At 37.6% G+C, this 19,003-nt stretch overlaps 1 protein-coding gene across 4 annotated transcripts; it reads left to right on the forward strand.

The window, feature by feature from the left end:
* Nucleotides 1-613: 613 nt before the first annotated feature.
* Nucleotides 614-18,782, forward strand: Ge-1 (Enhancer of mRNA-decapping protein 4 homolog Ge-1). Of its 4 annotated transcripts, none has more exons than XM_073080236.1 (24): nt 614-798; nt 1,525-1,730; nt 2,124-2,230; nt 2,814-2,923; nt 3,183-3,328; nt 4,107-4,291; nt 4,819-4,931; nt 5,048-5,355; nt 5,556-5,662; nt 6,088-6,220; nt 7,004-7,122; nt 7,527-7,615; nt 7,788-7,870; nt 8,106-8,239; nt 8,607-8,703; nt 8,871-9,197; nt 9,610-9,745; nt 10,737-10,917; nt 11,776-11,941; nt 12,502-12,667; nt 13,382-13,490; nt 14,158-14,217; nt 14,932-15,155; nt 15,578-18,782. In XM_073080236.1, the coding sequence occupies exons 1-24, from the start codon at nt 749-751 to the stop codon at nt 15,765-15,767; spliced, it is 3,546 nt and encodes a 1,181-aa protein (XP_072936337.1). In that variant the 5' UTR covers nt 614-748; the 3' UTR covers nt 15,768-18,782. The 4 variants fall into 4 exon arrangements, with proteins under 4 accessions (XP_072936337.1, XP_072936338.1, XP_072936339.1 ...); XM_073080237.1 differs by having other exon boundaries at nt 6,100-6,220; XM_073080238.1 differs by lacking the exon at nt 14,158-14,217.
* Nucleotides 18,783-19,003: the final 221 nt, after the last annotated feature.

A 19,003-nucleotide genomic window follows, 5' to 3' on the forward strand; every position in this document is an offset into this window, starting at 1 on the left:
ATAAACTATATTTTAATGTATCCAACAAATAAAAACATATGTTTCATACATCTTGAAACAACATAATACTATTAAATTATATATTTTTTTGTCCTCTACATTTTTATTAACGTACTAAGTAAGGGCTCGAACACAAAACTGCGATGCGACGCGATGCGAATTCGCAACGCAGAAAATTGCGATGCGAATTGCTGCGATGCGATATCGTGCGGCGTAGCGTCTCTCAGGGTGACCAACAACAACAACCACTGTGCGATGCGAATCAATTCGCAAGTTCTTGCGATGCGTCGAGGGAGCTCGCAGATTTTTGCGATGCGACGTCGCATCGCAGTTTTGTGTACGAACCCTATAGGATGATGATTTATTATAATCAAAGATGTAAAATAAGTGGTTTGTAAAAAAACAAAACAATTACACGTTTTGTTATTCATGAAGCATAATATTTCGTCATTAAATTAAAGAATGAAAAACAGTTACTTGGATGATATTTTTTCTTTTGTGTACTTCAGCGTAAATTGTTTATCAATTTTTTGCCAATTCATTGTTAATTGAAAACTTTTATATTAAAAAATAAATAATTAATACGTGATATTTTGCATATACAAAACGCTTTAATGTCGGACGGTCGGCTTCAGAGAATTTCGCGTTTGCAATAAATTTATGACAATTTTTGCAATAATTACTCTCTCTTTGAAAAGTTGACGCAAAGTGTGGTGATTAATGCGTGCTTTGAAAGATTAAATTCAAAATGCAACCAACAACGATGCTGCAGAAACTAACGAATTCTACTCAAACTATGTGAGTGACATGATTACATTTTTTCGTCCATTAGTTTGCTTTTCGCCGGAAAAAGAGTTCCGCTGCCCGTAGAACGCTTTACTTGAAATATTTTATGAATTTATGTGTTGATACTGATAAATTTCGATGTATTATATCATGTAGGTTCCATCATAACCTGTTGACATTAGTGCATAGAAAACTTGACCAACTTTTTTCTTCTTTTTCCTACAAAGCTTTGTTACTTATATGTACCTTATATATGTTTATAGCTGGGTCATCAGACGTTGTTCTGTACGGTTATCAACTGGAAATGATGATGAGTTTGCTTTACAATTTAGTCTATTTATTCATTTCAATAATTTTGTTGTACTAAGCAAATGGCAATTAGAATATAATAAAAAAAAAAATAACAATTGACCACAATGTTACTAGTTAGGGTCTAATTTGGAAACTTTCCATTTTGGCACTCAAGCTAGAATTACATTGTATGTATGAGTCATCTGGTCCATAAATATAGAATTTGTTAATAACTGGATAACAGATCATCTGTCAGATTTCAGCTATGAGATATTATTTGGGCGAAAAATATTTTGTACAGTAGCATAACTAAGTGCTTAAATGATTGCTTCATGAGAGGCCTTCTTTTTACAAAATGGCAAAAATGTAAAGAGGGCCTCACAAATAATTCACCATTTAAATTCAACACATTTTATTTCCTTTAATTGTGTATATTTAATGTTCCAGCACCTTTTCGGAGGGCGATGGTGTGAGCAGCTCAGAGGTGTATTCCACAGATGTGGTGGTAACCACCAATGCTGGCAGCCACAACCACGGCAGCTCTAAAGTTAAGCTCAAGAGCCTGGTGGATTACAACTGGGAGCCCAAGTTCTACCCTGGCCAGCTGCTAGCTGTGCATATCAGTGGGAAATACTTGGCTTATTCCATCAAGGGTAATTTATATTTCATTACTTTGTTTATTAAATTAAAGTAGTATATAAGTGTGGAGTCCTGATGATAAATAGTCACAGTTGCTCTTAGATACTTACCATCAACCCTAAATATTAAATCTCTCCTTAAGATCAGCCACAGATAACTGCTGCTCCTGAAACATGGAATACCTTATGTAACTGTCTCTCCCTAATTACACTTCAAATCAGAATTCAGCAACATTTATTATTGTGGTTATTAAGTTCAAATGAGTTTTAGCACTGATGTCATCAATGTTAAGTTATGAAGGGTTCTACTCCCTTTCATAACTTACATCGACAATACACGGCAGTTAATGAGTATTATTCCATTGAATATAAATTGTTGCATTAACATATTTTATTATTATGTTATAGCTCCCAATGCCGCCAACCCTGGAACATGGAATGGTATGGTGCGTGTTGTGTACAACCCTGAACCAGACATAGACCGGCGCACGCTCATCAAGGGAATGAAAGGGGAGGTGAGTTCAGTTTGCATTATGTAATTATATCTTATTTTTGTTGCAAAGTTTTGTAATGGAATGTATCTTATAAGTGTTGATTGAAAAGGAGGGTACCAAGGGAATAACAATTGAGTACTCTCATCATACAACATATAAGGGTCATATAGTATACAAGGATTCACCACTGGGCGAACGTGATAGTGAGGTTACTAGCCCTTCTCATAAATTCATGATAACCAACTTCAGCCCATGGGGCAGATCACACGATTAAAGGAGATAAAAAAATATTAAGAGGTGTTGTTCATGGTGGGACGTGCCAAAGATGAATGAGGCCTGTTGCTACTGGGTGAACAGTTGAAGATAATAATATGTTTATTAAAGAGAATGAGGGTTTTTTTTGTGTAACTTTACAATGTCCCTATCAAGCTTGATACTTGCTTTCAAAATATTATGTTATTAATGTCAGCAAACATGTAATCATACCTTATCAGTCGTGAATGAACAGCCACTTGTATAATCTTATTTGATTTAGATCTAGTAAAAACTTCACTCTTAAATACATTATCAGATGACTATTAAATCTAATCTTCTATGTACACAGGTGCAAGACTTGTCATTCGCTCATATCCAGAATCAGGTGGTGCTGGCATGCATTGACGAACTTGGCAACTTCTACATACATGAGATAGAAATCACAGACAGTGGCTTGAGGTGAGATGGAAGTGCATACACTTGTCTTAAGCAAAATTGAATTTAAAGAACTATTAGTTTTATGTTAACTTTTAGCTTTTAATCTTTAGTTGTCAATCTATCTATCCTACCAATATGTCTTAGCTATTGGCATTATATAGATAATTTTTGGAAATAGATCTTTTCTATACATATTCTATAATTTCAGTTCTTATTCAGAAAAGAGTAATCTAAATGTGAAAATGTCAAGGTAACTATGATATATTTTATATTGTTACAGGACAACACTGGTAATGGAGGTTCGTGAGGACACAGGGGTGGGTGGTTCCACTCACCGTGTGGTGTGGTGTCCGTACATCCCTGATGAAGATGATGCCACTGATGACGATGCAGCCAAATTGTTGCTTACTACCCATGCGCATATTGGTGAGAGAAATATTTAATTGTTGATGTGTGATAAAATAATAGTTGACATGTTATGTAGAATTATAAACAATAAAAGTAGTCACGAGAATAAAAATAATATAGTAGTATTGGATATATTGCTTCAGACATTTGAAGATATTGTTTGTAAATTTTGTCTAAGTAGTAATGAAATTTATATTTGTTATTGAAGTTGCAGTTAAGATATAGATATATAAAAACGCTTGTATCGAAAAAAATCTACTGAGCTTTATTCCTAAACTCTCCAAAAAAAGTGTAATTAAAAAATATATATTTGGATCATTTTATTAAAGTTTAAATAAATTACAATGTTACTTGGCGGTGCAAGTTTTCAACAGTGAAGTGCTTGTGTACCCGGCGTGGCAGCATCGCACTTTGCCAAAAGGTTCAGTCGGATACTATTACATACATGGTTTTATTTTTATCAAAATTTCACTTGTAAATACGGATCTTCTTTCACTGCTTACACCAAATACCTTAGTCTAAGGTTAGGCATGCTCACCTGGCAGGCAAGCTCACCTGGGCGGAGCCCGACGGGGCAACGCGCCAAGAGGACTCCGGTTGCGTTCCGTTGGAGATCCCGGAGTCCTCTACGCAGCGCCGAGGACGGCCACCGGGGGGGTTTTAGTGCAGTAAAAATCCCACATAACCCTGTGTCGCTCCCACGGTACCTTTTGAAGGTTTCCCCCCTCGTTAAAAAAAAAGGCCTCCGTAGAGCAATATATCACGATCAAAAAGCGTAGCTCACTATTGTGTCCAGCGCGCATGTGGAACGTGCGCACGCTGGCGGCGCGCGGCGCGGCGCTGACGGCGGGCGCGGCGCTGGCCGGCGGGGGAGCGCGCGCGGCCGCCGAGCACGCCGCGCCGCTGCTCGCCGCCGCCTTCTCGCCCGACGGCTCCGCGCTCGCCACCGCCGCCGCCGACGGTTACGTTATGTTCTTCCAAGTACGTACAGGGTAGATTTTAACCTAAAATATTTCAGTTTTCCATGTAGGAAAGAGATACAAATTGGATAAGTAAAAGTTGGAATCTTGGGTATAATTTCATACAGAAATTTAAAACTAATATTGCTGTTAAAGTTTTCATGAACACTAAGGGAAAACATAATTTGAAAATATTTAGTTTGTAATTTGGGTCTAAAGTATAGAAAAAAAAATCTACTTTTGTTGCGGTAAATAAGCAATTTGTACTAGAGATATGTACAAATTATGCAAATACGTTTTGTTACATTATTATCAAATAAAATTACCACAATTTTTAGTATATTTTCGATAGTGTCAAATAGCCTATCTTCCATAAAAGAATACCTGTTGTCCATAATTTTCTCACATAACTTCTAAAGTTTCATTTTATTCTTCAACAAAGAAAAATTGCAAAAGAAATCAGTCAGACCAAACTTTCACAGATATGTCGAACCCTAGAAGTAAAAGTGCACTCTAATAAAGAGTGTGAATGTGTTATTTTTTAATCAGGTGTACATGAACAATGAGAGCAACCCGCGCTGCCTGCACAAGTGGCAGCCGCACGGCGGCAAGCCGCTCAGCTCACTCTTCTTCCTTGACAACCACAAGAACTACAATACGGAGTAAGTCAAATTTGATAACATAAATTCATATAATAATGGTCGACCGTCGATTACCATTACATACTTAAAGAATGATTATACTTTGTCAAAATTATAATTAAAATAATTTTTTCAAGTGTCCAATTCTGGAAGTACGCGGTGACGGGCGCCGAGAACAACACATCGATAAAGGTGTGGTCGTGCAAGTCGTGGAACTGCCTCCAGAGCATCACGTTCTCGCCGTCGCTCAGCGCGGACGCGTCGCTCGGCATGAAGGCGATGCTGGACACGAGTGCCAACTACTTGCTGCTCTCGGACTTTAAGGCGAGGAGCTTGTATGTGTTACACATGGCGCGGGACACGGACGACTCGGCGGCCTATTGCAGGAGTATATCGGAGTTCTTGTTGCCGTATCCGGTGTTGAGCTTCTGTATTGTTGATGCCGGTGAGTTGATCTGCTAAAACAGTTATAAAATATATTGTTTAATAATCTTAATTGAAATATGCAGTTTAAAAAAATGATCATGTATTTTAATTATGACTGAATTCTCAGATTATGCATATTCTGTTAGTTACTTTTCTATTTTGAGAGATGTATGCGTGGTGTATATGATGGTAGAATATGTTTACTTTTTTTATTTGTAGAGGAGATCCAACCAAAATGTGAGTCGGGTTGCGACGATCCGTACCACAGGAACGGAGGCGATGGCACCTCAGCCGACTCGCCTGATGAATTTGACTTGCATCATGACGTAAGTCACTTGTTTTCTTGTATAAAATAAAATTTGCTTATTTATTTTGTCTGTCTTTAATTTTCTGTTGGAAAAAGGCGAAGCTAATGAATTTATGAAAATATACAAATAAAATCAACATCATTTACTTGTCTAGTCAATATTGCAAGCTTTGAAAAAAAAATATTCGTGTCATGTCGCGTTGTTCGTGTTCGCACCATACGCCATAAAAGTATATATTCTTATTAGACTTGTATAAATTTACACTCATGTGATGTTTACATGTTCATTACGTGGTAATACATTAATTTAATAATAATTTGTAAAATGTAGCATTAACACAATTTGCTCCTTTACACAGTATATTTTTTACAAATTTTCTTAATACACAGAGGTATAAATGTCATAAATTTTATAAAATAAGCAGAACCGTATACAATGTGTAGTGTTTGACGCAGGAGGGCGGCGTGGAGTGCGGCGGCGGCGGCGCGGCGCAGGTGCGGCTGCGGCTGTACATCGTGCAGCCCAAGGGCCTGCAGGAGGGCGAGCTGCTGTACGAGCCGCCCGACACCACGCCCGGTCTGACCCCCTGCACAGTACTCAACCCCCGACCTACACCCAGTACATACACTGTACCTGATAAGGTGTTAGAACCCTTCGTGATTCTGATAACAGCAGAGTTAATATTAGCGTTTCTACGTTGAAAAGAAGTTTTAAGTAACGCGTTTTGCTTTGTAAGATGTGGTAGCGAACATAAATTATGAGGTGTACTAATTTAGTTCATCCCTCAGATGAGATGCTAATCAAATTACATTGGGGTTATTACACATATCTAAAAGCAATCATGAATGTTCACCGTTGGGTATGCTCCGTTCATGTTTTCATGTATTTTCTTTGCAATGTTAGAAATAAAATTGTCATTATAAACATTTTATGTAGATGAGTCTGAACTCTCCATAGAACGCTAACTTAAAGGAGTACATACTAGTTCAATCAAGTACACCTACCATACAATATACCAGATAATACATATGTTTGATGATTTTTGTATGGTTAATTCGTTAATTTATGACTTCTTTAATGATATCCCAAGTTCATGCCCATTAGAAATCTCCATGATTTCCCTGGCAAACAAATACAACCAAAATGACATTCATAATACTAGCAAAGAACTCCCGTACGGTTTAATAAATATGTTTGATTATAAAAATAATAATGTTTAGTATGGTTAATTCGTCAATTTATGGCTTCTTTAAAGATATACAAAGTTCATGTCCATTAGAGATGTCAATGGTTTCCCTGGCAAACAAATATGGCCAATTTGACATTCATAATACTAGCAAAGAACTCTCTGGGTCGCAGGTATGGAGCAGCTGGCGCTGGAGGCGAGCGCGGCGGAGGACGCGGCGCCGGCCGCCATGCCGTCCAGCATCCTGCAGCAGCAGAGCCAGCAGCTCAAGAACCTGCTCATGAGGTCGCAGGTACAACGCTCTTCATACAACAGTTCCTATTTTCACTCATTTTAACATGACATTTGTATAAGTTTAGACACTATATAAATTATAGTACTTTTTATCTTCTATTAGAGTTTGAAGCTTCAAACTTCAACTGAAGTTAGGAAGTTAAGAATCTTCAGAGCAGCATGGTTGCCTTCTTAGAAATAATGATATATAGAAATAATGATAATAGAATAAATGTAGACAGTGATTGTTGTTCAGCAGTCTTAAATGTCACTACATTAATTAGAATATTTTTCAGATTCTTTTATAACACGTCTTATCACTTATGGAATATCTTAAGAAAAAGATAAAGCTCATAAAACAAATTTTTAATCGAACTAAAGTTGACGATATTCTTTTTATCTATTGAATATTTTTGTTCACAGACTCAACCGGGTAGTTTGATCAGCCAGCGGCCAGAATCACCTCCTCCCATACCGCCGCAGCTCAACCTCATGACACCAGATGCCTTCAGGTATTAGCTACAATTGTTTAATGATATTCTTTTATCTTATTTTGATTACTTTTCACATAGGGTACGAGTATAACTCACCGAACGTTTTTCGTCAGATTTCGTGCGAGAACGCGATACCGTAACATGAGTATAGGCAAAACGCTTATTATCATTAATTATTATCCTCTTATAGTTCTCCAGGCAAGCGGGACGAAGATGACCCTCCTCTCTCTGCTACTCCAGATGTTGGAATTAAACAACGCGTATCTATCAGCGGTAAAAGATTTTCCTAATAATTATTTAAATAATGCAATTTTTACACTTGTTATTTTTTTATAAAATTACTAATACAGATTATTATTATTAGTATTTCAAGTTTTTCTTATTATTTAAATCTTTTATTCGAATGAAAATGCAATATTACTATTATAAATTAACCATCAATAATGCCTTGAAGACGTTACAAACTCCTTAGCTATCCAGAACAATTGAGATATAACATTTTGTCCAGGTGTCGAGGAAGTGTCAGCGGGCGCGGCGCCGGCGGCGGCGGGCGAGGGCAAGCCGCCGTCGGGCGGCTCCAGCCCCAGCCGCGAGGTGCAGCAGATCATGGCGCACGAGCAGACCTCCTTCTATAAGGACCTGGTAAGCGAACATTGCGATATATGTACCTTGCTATTGTGATAGCTTGGTGGTGAAACTCTGCCACCTAATACGAGAATCCGAGGTTCAAATCTATGGTACGCATTTCTGATGTATGTAAGTATAGGAATTAATCACTTACTATAGCGGTGAAGAAATATAGCGTTAGAAATCTGAGAGTTCTTTAGTAAAAATTCCATAGAATAGATTAAAAAAAAAACACTTTTTTACAATGAAGGAAAATACCAAAAAATATATATACAAAACATACAAGTAACATTTAAGGTTTAATTCAATGAATCATAAAATTAATATTCAATTAAAATCAGTTGCATTCATTTCTCCACCCCACTCTCTCCATGTGTTGCAGCGTGCCCCACTAGCTGCGGCCGAGGAGCCATTGTTCGCGGGTGAGCTGTTCGTATCGCCCGAAAAGCCGCCACCGCCCGCCAAGCTCACGCATACCAGTAAATATATAATATTTCTGTTACGTAAATGTCCATTAAGATGTAAACACGGGAATAATAAATTAATAGCAATGTCCTTTTTGGTTTTAATCTCTGTCAGTTAATAATTTTTGCATTGTAAACGAATTACACGTTCTTGTATTATCCAAACAATTAATAACTTCCAGACAGCGACACATCCTGGCCACAAATATCGATCGAGCAGATCGCGGAAGCGAACCAGCGCAAGGCGTCGAGCGACAGGTCGAGCAACCAGTCGTTGAACGCGCTGCCGGCGCCGCTGGCGACCCCCCTGGCGCCGCTGAACCCCCCGCTGGTGGCCCCCGTGACCCCCCTGCCCGCGCTCCCCCCGCTCAACCCCCTGCCCGCGCTCGCCCCGCTCAACCCGCTGCCCGCGCTCCCCCCGCCCGCGCCGCAGCCGGAGCGCGCCGCCAGCGAGGATGTCTCCAAGAGCAGGATCGAGGCTCTTGAACAGAAGTTGGATAAACTTACCGGTAAATTAGTTCATTGTTTGATAAAAAATTTAGAATATAGATTTTACATAGGTCCTGTTTGATTTGATATTTTGTCTTGAATAGAAACTGTTAAGTATTTAATGTATTAATTAAATTTAAACCAGAAGATCTTTCATATTAGAAGACAGCACATAACTCTTACAATTTACTGTTTATAATCACAAAATCTTTTTTTCACATATTTAAGAATTAACACTTTACACATTAAGTACAAAAAATACATGGGACCTTTTCTAAGTCTGTTAAAAATGCTATTATATATCCTAAATCAAAATACGACATTTATTTAAGTACGCTAAAGCAAAATAGATGATGCATGACAATGAGGTGCTGCTAAGTGTTTTGATATCTTCTAGTATAAGTTAAAGCTATAATAACCATATATTCGCAGAGTTGCTGACGCAGCAGTCGCGCGATATCCGCGCGTTGCGTAGCGAGGTGCAAGCGCCCCGCGAGCTGTTGGACGAGGCCTTAGACGCCCACGGCGTACGCACCACCGCCGCCATCGAGGCTGCACTCACGGACGGGTAAGTACAATTTTGAAGGTTTCTTTATACTTTACTAAATATTTAGGTCACACATGAAATAAGAGATAAGCAATACTTTCGTTATTTTTTTTTTTGTGAAATATATGTAGTTTTGGGATCTTTTTGTTAACAAATTACAATGTAAAATAGGACGTAACTAATTTATTTAGTAAAATAATACTATATCCTAAAAGACCTAGCAATTTAATTTATAGCATGGTTTGCCCTGATTAGAAACACTATGTAATTTAAATATAAAAAAATAAAGTTTGTTTGAATCGCTTTGGTATATCAAGTACTTTACTAACATGCCATTGTGTCTGCCTAAACTATGACTATGAAAATAAAAGTAAAGCATAATGATATTGAAATTTTGTAAGTAATGAAATTAGCAAATAAAGGGTAGCTTACTTTTTTGATGTATGTTCGTTATTAATACTTAATCTATTTCAATTTTGTACATCGGATAAGAATTCTACATAAAATTGACGTATTTGTACGTCGATATTGAATCTTGACTACCTTGGAACACCTTGCATTAATGTATTTCACTACATCTTTGTTGGTATTGAATGGAAATTGGTTTAATGTGGGTGAACCAAATGTATAGTTTGCGCCAAACTTCTATACCGCTTTGAAGTTATTGCGCGCAGGTTTAGTTAGCATATACTCCATAACGTAAGAGCTCATTAACGCAGCTATCTAACCGTGGAAGAGAGCGAGCAGCGGACGGGTGCTGTGGGGCCCCTGCTCTCTTTGTCTCGCAGATATCTATAATTTACTGTTGTGACGCGACTCATTTCTATATTCGGAGCAGACTAGCAGCTTCGCGCGGATTATATTCCACTCGCCATATATCTTTGTCCAATGTACATTTGTTTAAATAAATTGGACGACTTCATCCAATTAAATAGCAACACATAAAAGATTGTTCCAGCTAAAAGAACTCGTTTCCAGGCCGTTATCCGTATAACGTTCCCCGTGTGTGTAGGTGGGAGCGCATCGCGCGCGTGGGCGAGACGGCGAGCATGAGCGCGGCGCAGGCGGCGGGCAAGGGCGCGGCGCGCGCGCTGGAGCCGCTGGCCGCCGCGCTGCAGCACGAGCTGGCCGCCAAGCTCTCCGCCACCGACCATCTGCTGCGCGACAACATCGAGAAGCTCGCCACCAGCAAGGTGGGTGGGAGCGGTGCGCAGGGCAGGAGCGGTTTGAATGTCGTCAATTACTACTATGTTATTGAACCGCCTTCAATTTATTTCTGCACAATCTCAAGGTTGACTGGGAGAAAATGCTGTTTAGCATTAAGTCCGCCTGTTGTACCACAACTTTGTTTTGGTCAATAAAGTATAATTAAATAAATAAATTACGGGGAATTTATATCCTGCAGTGAACATCCAAAACATACGTATTTTAAGAGCTGGCCAAACAAAAACGCGTATTTTATCGCCGCGTTACAAGAAAATTCTAGTGCTGTGCTCTACCGCCAAGTTGTGTTGTACTGAGTTCCCACTGAGCGGTCACATAGGGCGCGTACCCCATAGCGCTAACGCCCTAGCGCAGCGCTAGAATACGCGTAATAAATTTGCATTGCAATAATAAGTGGATACTGCCGCTAATTATCGTTTGTAATAAAGTCCAGATTAAAAATTAAAATCCAATTTGATATCATTGCACAATTAAAAACTTGTATGTATCTCTTATCGCAGAGATTACACATATACATATACATTTGAAGCCAAAACACACTTAAATGAATTAATATTAGTGATGTATGCTATTATACTATACAATGAAAACTATAATTACAAGACAAAAATAGGTGTGACAGTAAAGCCTTTACAGACAAATTCTATCATTTTATTTTTATAATCTGGAAACAGCCGTTTAGTAACATACACAGGACGTTTTACGTAATCATAAAAATATCGGAAAAACATAAGTGATGCAGACTTAAATAGATTATGACTCTAGTATTTTGATGTGATTGACATAACTAGTATGATTGATTGTACTTATCTTAACACATTGTGTAGAGCGTGGCGGAGAAGCTGAGCGTGGCGGTGGCGAAGTCCCTGTCGGAGCTGGTGCGCGACTCGTTCCGCGCGGCGCTCGCGGACCACGTGCTCCCCGTCATGGAGAAGGCGCACGCGCAGATCTTCAAGCAGATCAACCACGCCTTCCAGAGCGGCACCAAGGAGTGTGAGTTGATGCGGTCCATTTATCTATTTGATTTGATTTGGTTTTAGTCAATCGAAATTCAGTAATAGGAATGTAGAATTGTTAATAATCAAGGTATTGTTGAAAAATTTTGCATTTATCTTAAATTTATTCGTTGATATTATTTCAACATTTTATTGGTAGTAAGACAATATCTGTTCCATCTTATAATAAATAACATTGAACATAAGAAATAATTATATTAAGCAACATTAAAAGTAATATAACTAGTTTAGTTCTATACTTAATTATTTTAATTCAGGGGGGGTAATGAATTTCAAGCATGCTGTACGTCTCATTCTTTGGCAAGTCTTGAAGCCTCAATGGCTGAAAAGTACTTGATTGATTTTAATATGTGAAGTGTCGTTGGACTCGTCTAAATTACAGGAGTGACATCGGTTACATGTTTAAGCAGTCGATTTTTCTTTCTATAATTGTCTAGTTCGAGGAATTGTTCTCGAAGGCTTGTCGGTGCCTTACCCGCCGACTTATTCCTCTTTTATCTCGAGAAGAAGATAATGTATGTAATGTCATGTTCACAGTCGCGGCGAACACGGAGGCGGCGGCCCGTGCGGCGGCGGAGCGCGGCGGCGCGGCGGCGGCGGCGTCTCTCCGCGCGGCGCTCGAGCGGCACGCGGAGGCGCTCGCGCACGCCGCGCCGCCGCCGCCGCAGCAGTACACCGCCGCGCTCAAGGAGGTCGCGCACAGGTACATAGCAGACATATATGCGCAATCGTGCATGCTTGTGCACGCTTAACACAGGTCAGCTTGGTGTACAATGCACACACAGGTCGTGCATTTGTGCGCCACGAACATGTATACAAAGAAGACACACCTGTCACTCTCGCACACACAAGTCGTGCAGACGTGTTAACCAAACACGTCACAGAGGCACGTGCATAAAACGCGTATGCAAGCACTGCCACACGAACACACATGCTCTGTCTAGAGACTAACAGGTGCAAACTATCGCTACATCTATTTCTGTCTAATAACAGTTGTGTTAAGCTCTTCTGTGTCCCAGTTTAAAACGTTGGTGTAAGGGAGATAATATTAAAATTTGTTTAAGGCACTTCAACTTAGACTAGGATGTAACTCTAATGAACGATACTAGTCACATACCAAGTGATGAATGCATTGCTCGTTTGCTACTTTAATATTATCTATAGTGCATCATTTATTCCCGTACATCACCGTGAATTTATTTCTGTCCCACCACATGGTTCCTTTCTTAAAATGAAAAAATACACCATAGTGCACTGTGTTAGCAAAGTGCGAATTAGTAGACTTCACATACCTTTGATATTTTCTCTGTTTCCTTTTTTTTCTTCAAAATTTATCCAATTTTACTGCTTGCCTCGCCGTTCACATCACATATACATTAAATAACCGTTAACGTGTTTTACCCGTGTGTTTTGTCAGCGTGCTGGAGAAGGAGCTGTCGTGGTGGCGCGAGCAGGCGCGCGCGGTGCAGCTGTCGCGCGCGCACTCGCCCGCCACGCCCGCCGCCACCTCCGTCGCCGACAGACAGGTGACACACGTACACTTTAGTATACTTTACACGTAATCAGTTTATACACTCACAGCCGCATACTGGGATTCCCTGTATCTTGGATGCTATGCAGAGACAAATCACAAACATCCAGACTGCTTCGAGCTGGGGATCGAATCCGGGAACCTCAGCCTGTCAAACCGATATAGTGACCGCACCGCCACTAGAGTCGTCAACGCGGGTTCCTATTAGGACATTGTTACGGACGTGGCAGTGGCTGACTAAGCTCGTAGAAGGCCCCGGATGAAAATGTTGAATGAGGCCCGGGGCGGAAAGAAGAATGAGGCCTCTAATTTAGGAATTTGATCTAATTTTACTAGCTTTTACATTTAGAGGCCCCACAAGATAAGATAGTCCGCTTTAGGACATGGTGAACTGTTTTCGCACATACCCACACTAATTTTGCTTATAACGAATCACCAATTCTTTAATATGAGATACTTTATCTATTTATTTGTCTATATCTATTATCACTTAGCAATTAATACATAAGGCATTACTATAAGGTTTCAGCATTAAAACTAGTAATTATTTGATACACATTATTTCTAAGAATTATAGTTTTAAATTTGTACCTGACGTTCGAAACCTTTAAATAAAAAAGAAGAATTTTCGATACGCTTCTAATGCTATAAAATTTTTTCAGAAATCTCAGCGTAACTCCGTGAGAACTTGCGTTCACGAGTCTTTACCCTTTCTCTTAAAAGTATAAAAGATATTTATTGTTTTTATTTTTAGAATTATTGTTTATTTTAAATTTCAGCCAAAATGTAGATGACGTTGTGTAGTTTAATTATAAATAGTATTATTTGTAAAGTATTTATAAATTCTTTAGGGTATTGAATTAATATAATAAAGATTGTGTAGCAAAATTAAATCAATATAGAAATTGTATATTTTATTTAACATTAAAAGTAACGCTTTATGTAGCTATATTTATAGCATAATTATAAGCTATATGACCTACTACGTAATTTCGTCGTTAACCTATTACTGTATCACTGCTGCGCACGGGTTTCCTGTCAGAATGACAAGGATTAGACCATACTCCACCATATTGGTCAAGTGCGTATTGGCAAACCACACATATCTTTGACAACTTTTTTTTAAAAGCTATGCAAGTATATTCGCGATGATTTCCTTCGTCGTTTATGCAAGTGATAACTGATTTCTAATTTCTTCTTTTTTTTACGTATTAATGTATGCCTTGTGATCTGTAGATCCAAGTGAGCCAGATCCAATCTCTGATATTGAGTAAACACTTACTACTTACTTGTATACTACCTAGATCCAAGTGAGCCAGATCCAATCTCTAATAATGAGTAACTACTTTCCACATATTTGTATACTGCCTAGATTCAAGTGAGTCAAATCTAATCTCTGATAAAGAGTATGTACTTACCACTAACGTTATGTCTAGATCCAAGTGAGCCAGATCCAGTCTCTGATAATGAGCGGCGACGTGAACGGCGCGTTCCAACTGGCGCTGTCGGCGTCGGACCTGGCGCTGGTGGTGGCGGCGTGCCGCGCGGCCGAGCCGGCGCGCGTGTTCGGGCCGCCGTGCCGCCTCAAGCAGCACGTGCTGCTCTCGCTCGTGCAGCAGCTCGCCGCAGACATGGCCCGGGACACGCATCTCAAGCATAGGTGAACATTCTATTTCTCTTTTAATTATTAAATACAGTAGTAAATGTTTCTAAAATGCCAATTTAAGTTCTGATTGGTAGAATCCACGCCAAACTTCTAGACTCCCTTCTATATTCAGAGCGGACTAGAAGTTTGACGCGGACTCCACTGTAAATTTGGGACCCTTAATATCAGTTTTCAATCGAACGCTTGATCAATTGAATCGACAGCTTGTTACATTACTAATAGGTAGGGTGAAACTTATTTGATGTGAGTCTGCTTAACAACAAAATGTGGTTAGAAAATAGGAACTTTGACTTTGACTTTCATTTTAGTGTATTAATTACTTGTAATGAATTGACCAGTTAAACTATACTATGAGAGTTTTTAGACAATATTATAGATACTTTTTCATTTTTATCATATCTTTACACAAATTGCAGGTACCTAGAAGAAGCCATAATGAACCTGGATACAACCAACCCGGTGACAAGAGAGCACCTGCCCGTCGTGATCAGAGAGTTGCAGAAACAAATCGTGTCGTTCCTGGGCGCGAACCCGGGCCACGCGCTCACGCGGCAGTTCCGCATGCTGCTGATGGCCACCGAGGCGCTGGTGAAGAGCTCCGTGTGACGTCACCGCCCCGTCGCCCTCGCGCCACACTGGACCATCAAGTGATTGTGACGTCATTGGACTATGTGTACCGACAGTGTGTTGTGAACGTCAGTGATGTTAGTGTTAAGTGCTTTTGAGTGCCTGAATGAGTATACTCTATAAATTTATATGCTATTGTGTTATGTGGATAAAGCATCGTATACCAAGTGAGTTGAAGGAATTCTATAGAACAATTATTCCTTCAAACTTTAAAAGTTCACAAAAATCACGCGTTTTCTACAACTTTATAACATAAATTAAGTTGCAATAGCTCCTGTAGGGATTTCCAAATTGACTGCTGAATATTGTGCATGCTACAATTATTATTATCAATTGCTAATTGCTAAACAAGAACAAATTATATGAAGATATTATTAATGTGTCAAATTGTAATGTTAAGAATTTGTTGATTATTATTATTATTAATATAGTACTGACATTTACATAGGCCATAAAAAGACCCAAAAATAAATTCATGCTTCACAATAATCAGGTAAACTGTTCTAAATATTTAAATACATATATTTCAAGTTTCAACATATAGTGATTTACAAAATATTCATCCTACTTGTAGGTATAAGAATGGTAATATTTTTTATGTATAACAAAATACTTTTTTCTTGTAATTTCTTTGCTGTATTCCCTTTAGAATAGTATGATTGGTACACATAATAAACAATATATTAGTGAGATCAAAAATCTTAATCCTCAGATTCAACCCTGAAGGCCCATTTGAAAAATTCACCCTGTATTTACCAACTTATTATACATATTTTGATTTCATTTCACTATGACATTATGGTTATATTATAGTTATATTGTTTATATATAATTATTGTAATTACAAATATACATAGACCCTGCCACACAAATCACACAATATAATTGTTGTTAATAATTTAAGTACATATTTGCTTAATAGATTTTAATACATTTACCTTTCTTGATTTATTAATTATATCATAAGACCTAGACCAATGAGAACAATTGATAGCTATCATGTAAGACCAATTTAAAGAAAGAACAAAGCAAGTGTTTGACAAAATATAATTTGATGGTGCTTTCAATGTACATCACTAAGATTTCCTATTAAAATGTAAAATGGAAGGTGCCATATTTTCTATAACTGCCCATTTAAGCAATCATTACAGTGACAATAGTTAGACCACACTCCTCCAATGTTTACATCTCTGATATTGTTACATTTCACACTAACTGGACAAGCATCAAATATTCAAATTATTATAAAGCTATTTACAAAAACATCAATGAGGTGTCCCAGCCACTATATGGGTGAGACTATAATAACAGAGGATTCTCCAAGACCAGCAGTTTGACTGCATGATACTATTTCAAATTCAAATTATCCTGAAATGTTATTAAATCTCCTGATAACAACTACTATAACACATTTTATATGTCAATGACTACTAAAAATATAAGTATTATTAAGCATATATATAATTATGTTACACTCATTCATATTTATTGTATCTTATGTATAGCTGAGGCATAAGCAAAGGATTATCTAGAGTAATAGTAACTTCTAAAAACAGGTAATTTAATTCTCTTAGACACACTTAATTTCAAATAGTAATTTCAGTTTTGCTTATTGTGAAATTCAAACTCTTACAGAAAGTGCCTTGATTTACCGCATTTTAATTAGTAATTAAATTATTAATGCTATTAATGTAGTCGGTAATTAATTAAATATTTAAAAGAGCTTAAGATCTGTATTACAGTTGAGGGCTGAATTAATACATATGAGCCATTCCACTAGATACAGCTTGTTGAAAGATGACATTCTGTTATCTTTTGTGTCTTCATATGACAATGATTAGTAGGGAAATATAATAACAATAATTACCTCCTTAATTTAGTTATGTTATATTAAAAATGGCTTCCGGTGAAATATTTCTCAACCCTCATCATAAACTGTAATTATGTATGTATGTACGTACGAGTCTCGAAAATTCGAAAATAGATATGAATACCTCAATGAATATACGAGCATAGATCGCAGTTCAAGTATTTCAAGTAAGCAGAATAGCTTCAGTAAGTGAAAACAACAAGTGTATATTCTGTGCCTTTATGAAAAAACCCACTGGTTCACATGATCTGAATATTTGAACTTACTCAGAACTGAGTTACAACTAACCACCATACTACTACTTACTACTACTACATACTAGAATACATACATACAATATATAGCATATACTGTTAATTCCTTTTTCTTTACAAAGATAGCTGTATAGAACCGATTTGTAGACAATATTTGCGAGTTTCAATAATTCCTAATCATGCTGATAATCCTTGTTACTGTTAAATATGTTTGTATGTTATAACTGTAAATATTAACTTAATATGAACCTCAGAAGCGTTGGCTTAATGTTAGTGTAGTGTTTTGTATTTATGAAACGTTTTTATAACGAAATTTGATATTATAGTGCTGCTAGGTTGGAAATGATGAAAGGGAGCTTGAGATTGTTGTGTTGATTGACTTGTTTCATTTTTATTTTGCTTTGGAATTATAATTGATTCGTTAAATTTGTAAAAGTTTTGTTAGAATGACAGACAATTTGTTGACATGTTATTATGACGTTGTTACAGGCTGCAATGGTATTTTATGCGAAATTTTGTTATGTGAACTGCAGGAAGACAGTATTCCAACTTTTATTTTGGTCTCGATTTTATATGTAGTTAGGTATTACTGTTCATTAGTTGTCCAAAAATCACGAACGACGATAAAGAAAACATAAAAAACGTTTGATTACATACTTTGCTTAAAATACATTGCATCCTTGATTAATTCACTATAAAAGGAGTAACATAAAATGGAAAGTATTTTGTATTTTACTTCGGCTACGGAATTTTTTTATCTTATTCCATTTAACCATGTTTATCTACTGTACTGCCTGATACTGTATAAGCTGGTTTCCCAATGGAAGTATTGGGAGATATGAGCAAATAAATGCCTATTGAAATTTGCAAGCAATTGTTTTATTTGTAGGAAATAATACCTTTTCTATTTCTAACAAGTATACAATCTCTCATTCTTAATATTTTCTACATCATACAATGAAGAAGATATTAGGCTGCAACTCTTTTTAATGTCCCACTGATGGAAAAAGATCCCTCCACACTTTATTAGGAGGTGGCTTAAGGAGACAAATTTATTTCGTATCAGTAAAACAGTATTTATTTTTCATACT

The sequence above is a fragment of the Epargyreus clarus genome, unplaced genomic scaffold (assembly GCF_041222505.1).
Source record: "Epargyreus clarus isolate Ecla_fem2 unplaced genomic scaffold, WU_Ecla_fem_2.2 ptg000015l, whole genome shotgun sequence".
Classification (NCBI taxonomy): Eukaryota; Metazoa; Arthropoda; class Insecta; order Lepidoptera; family Hesperiidae; genus Epargyreus; species Epargyreus clarus.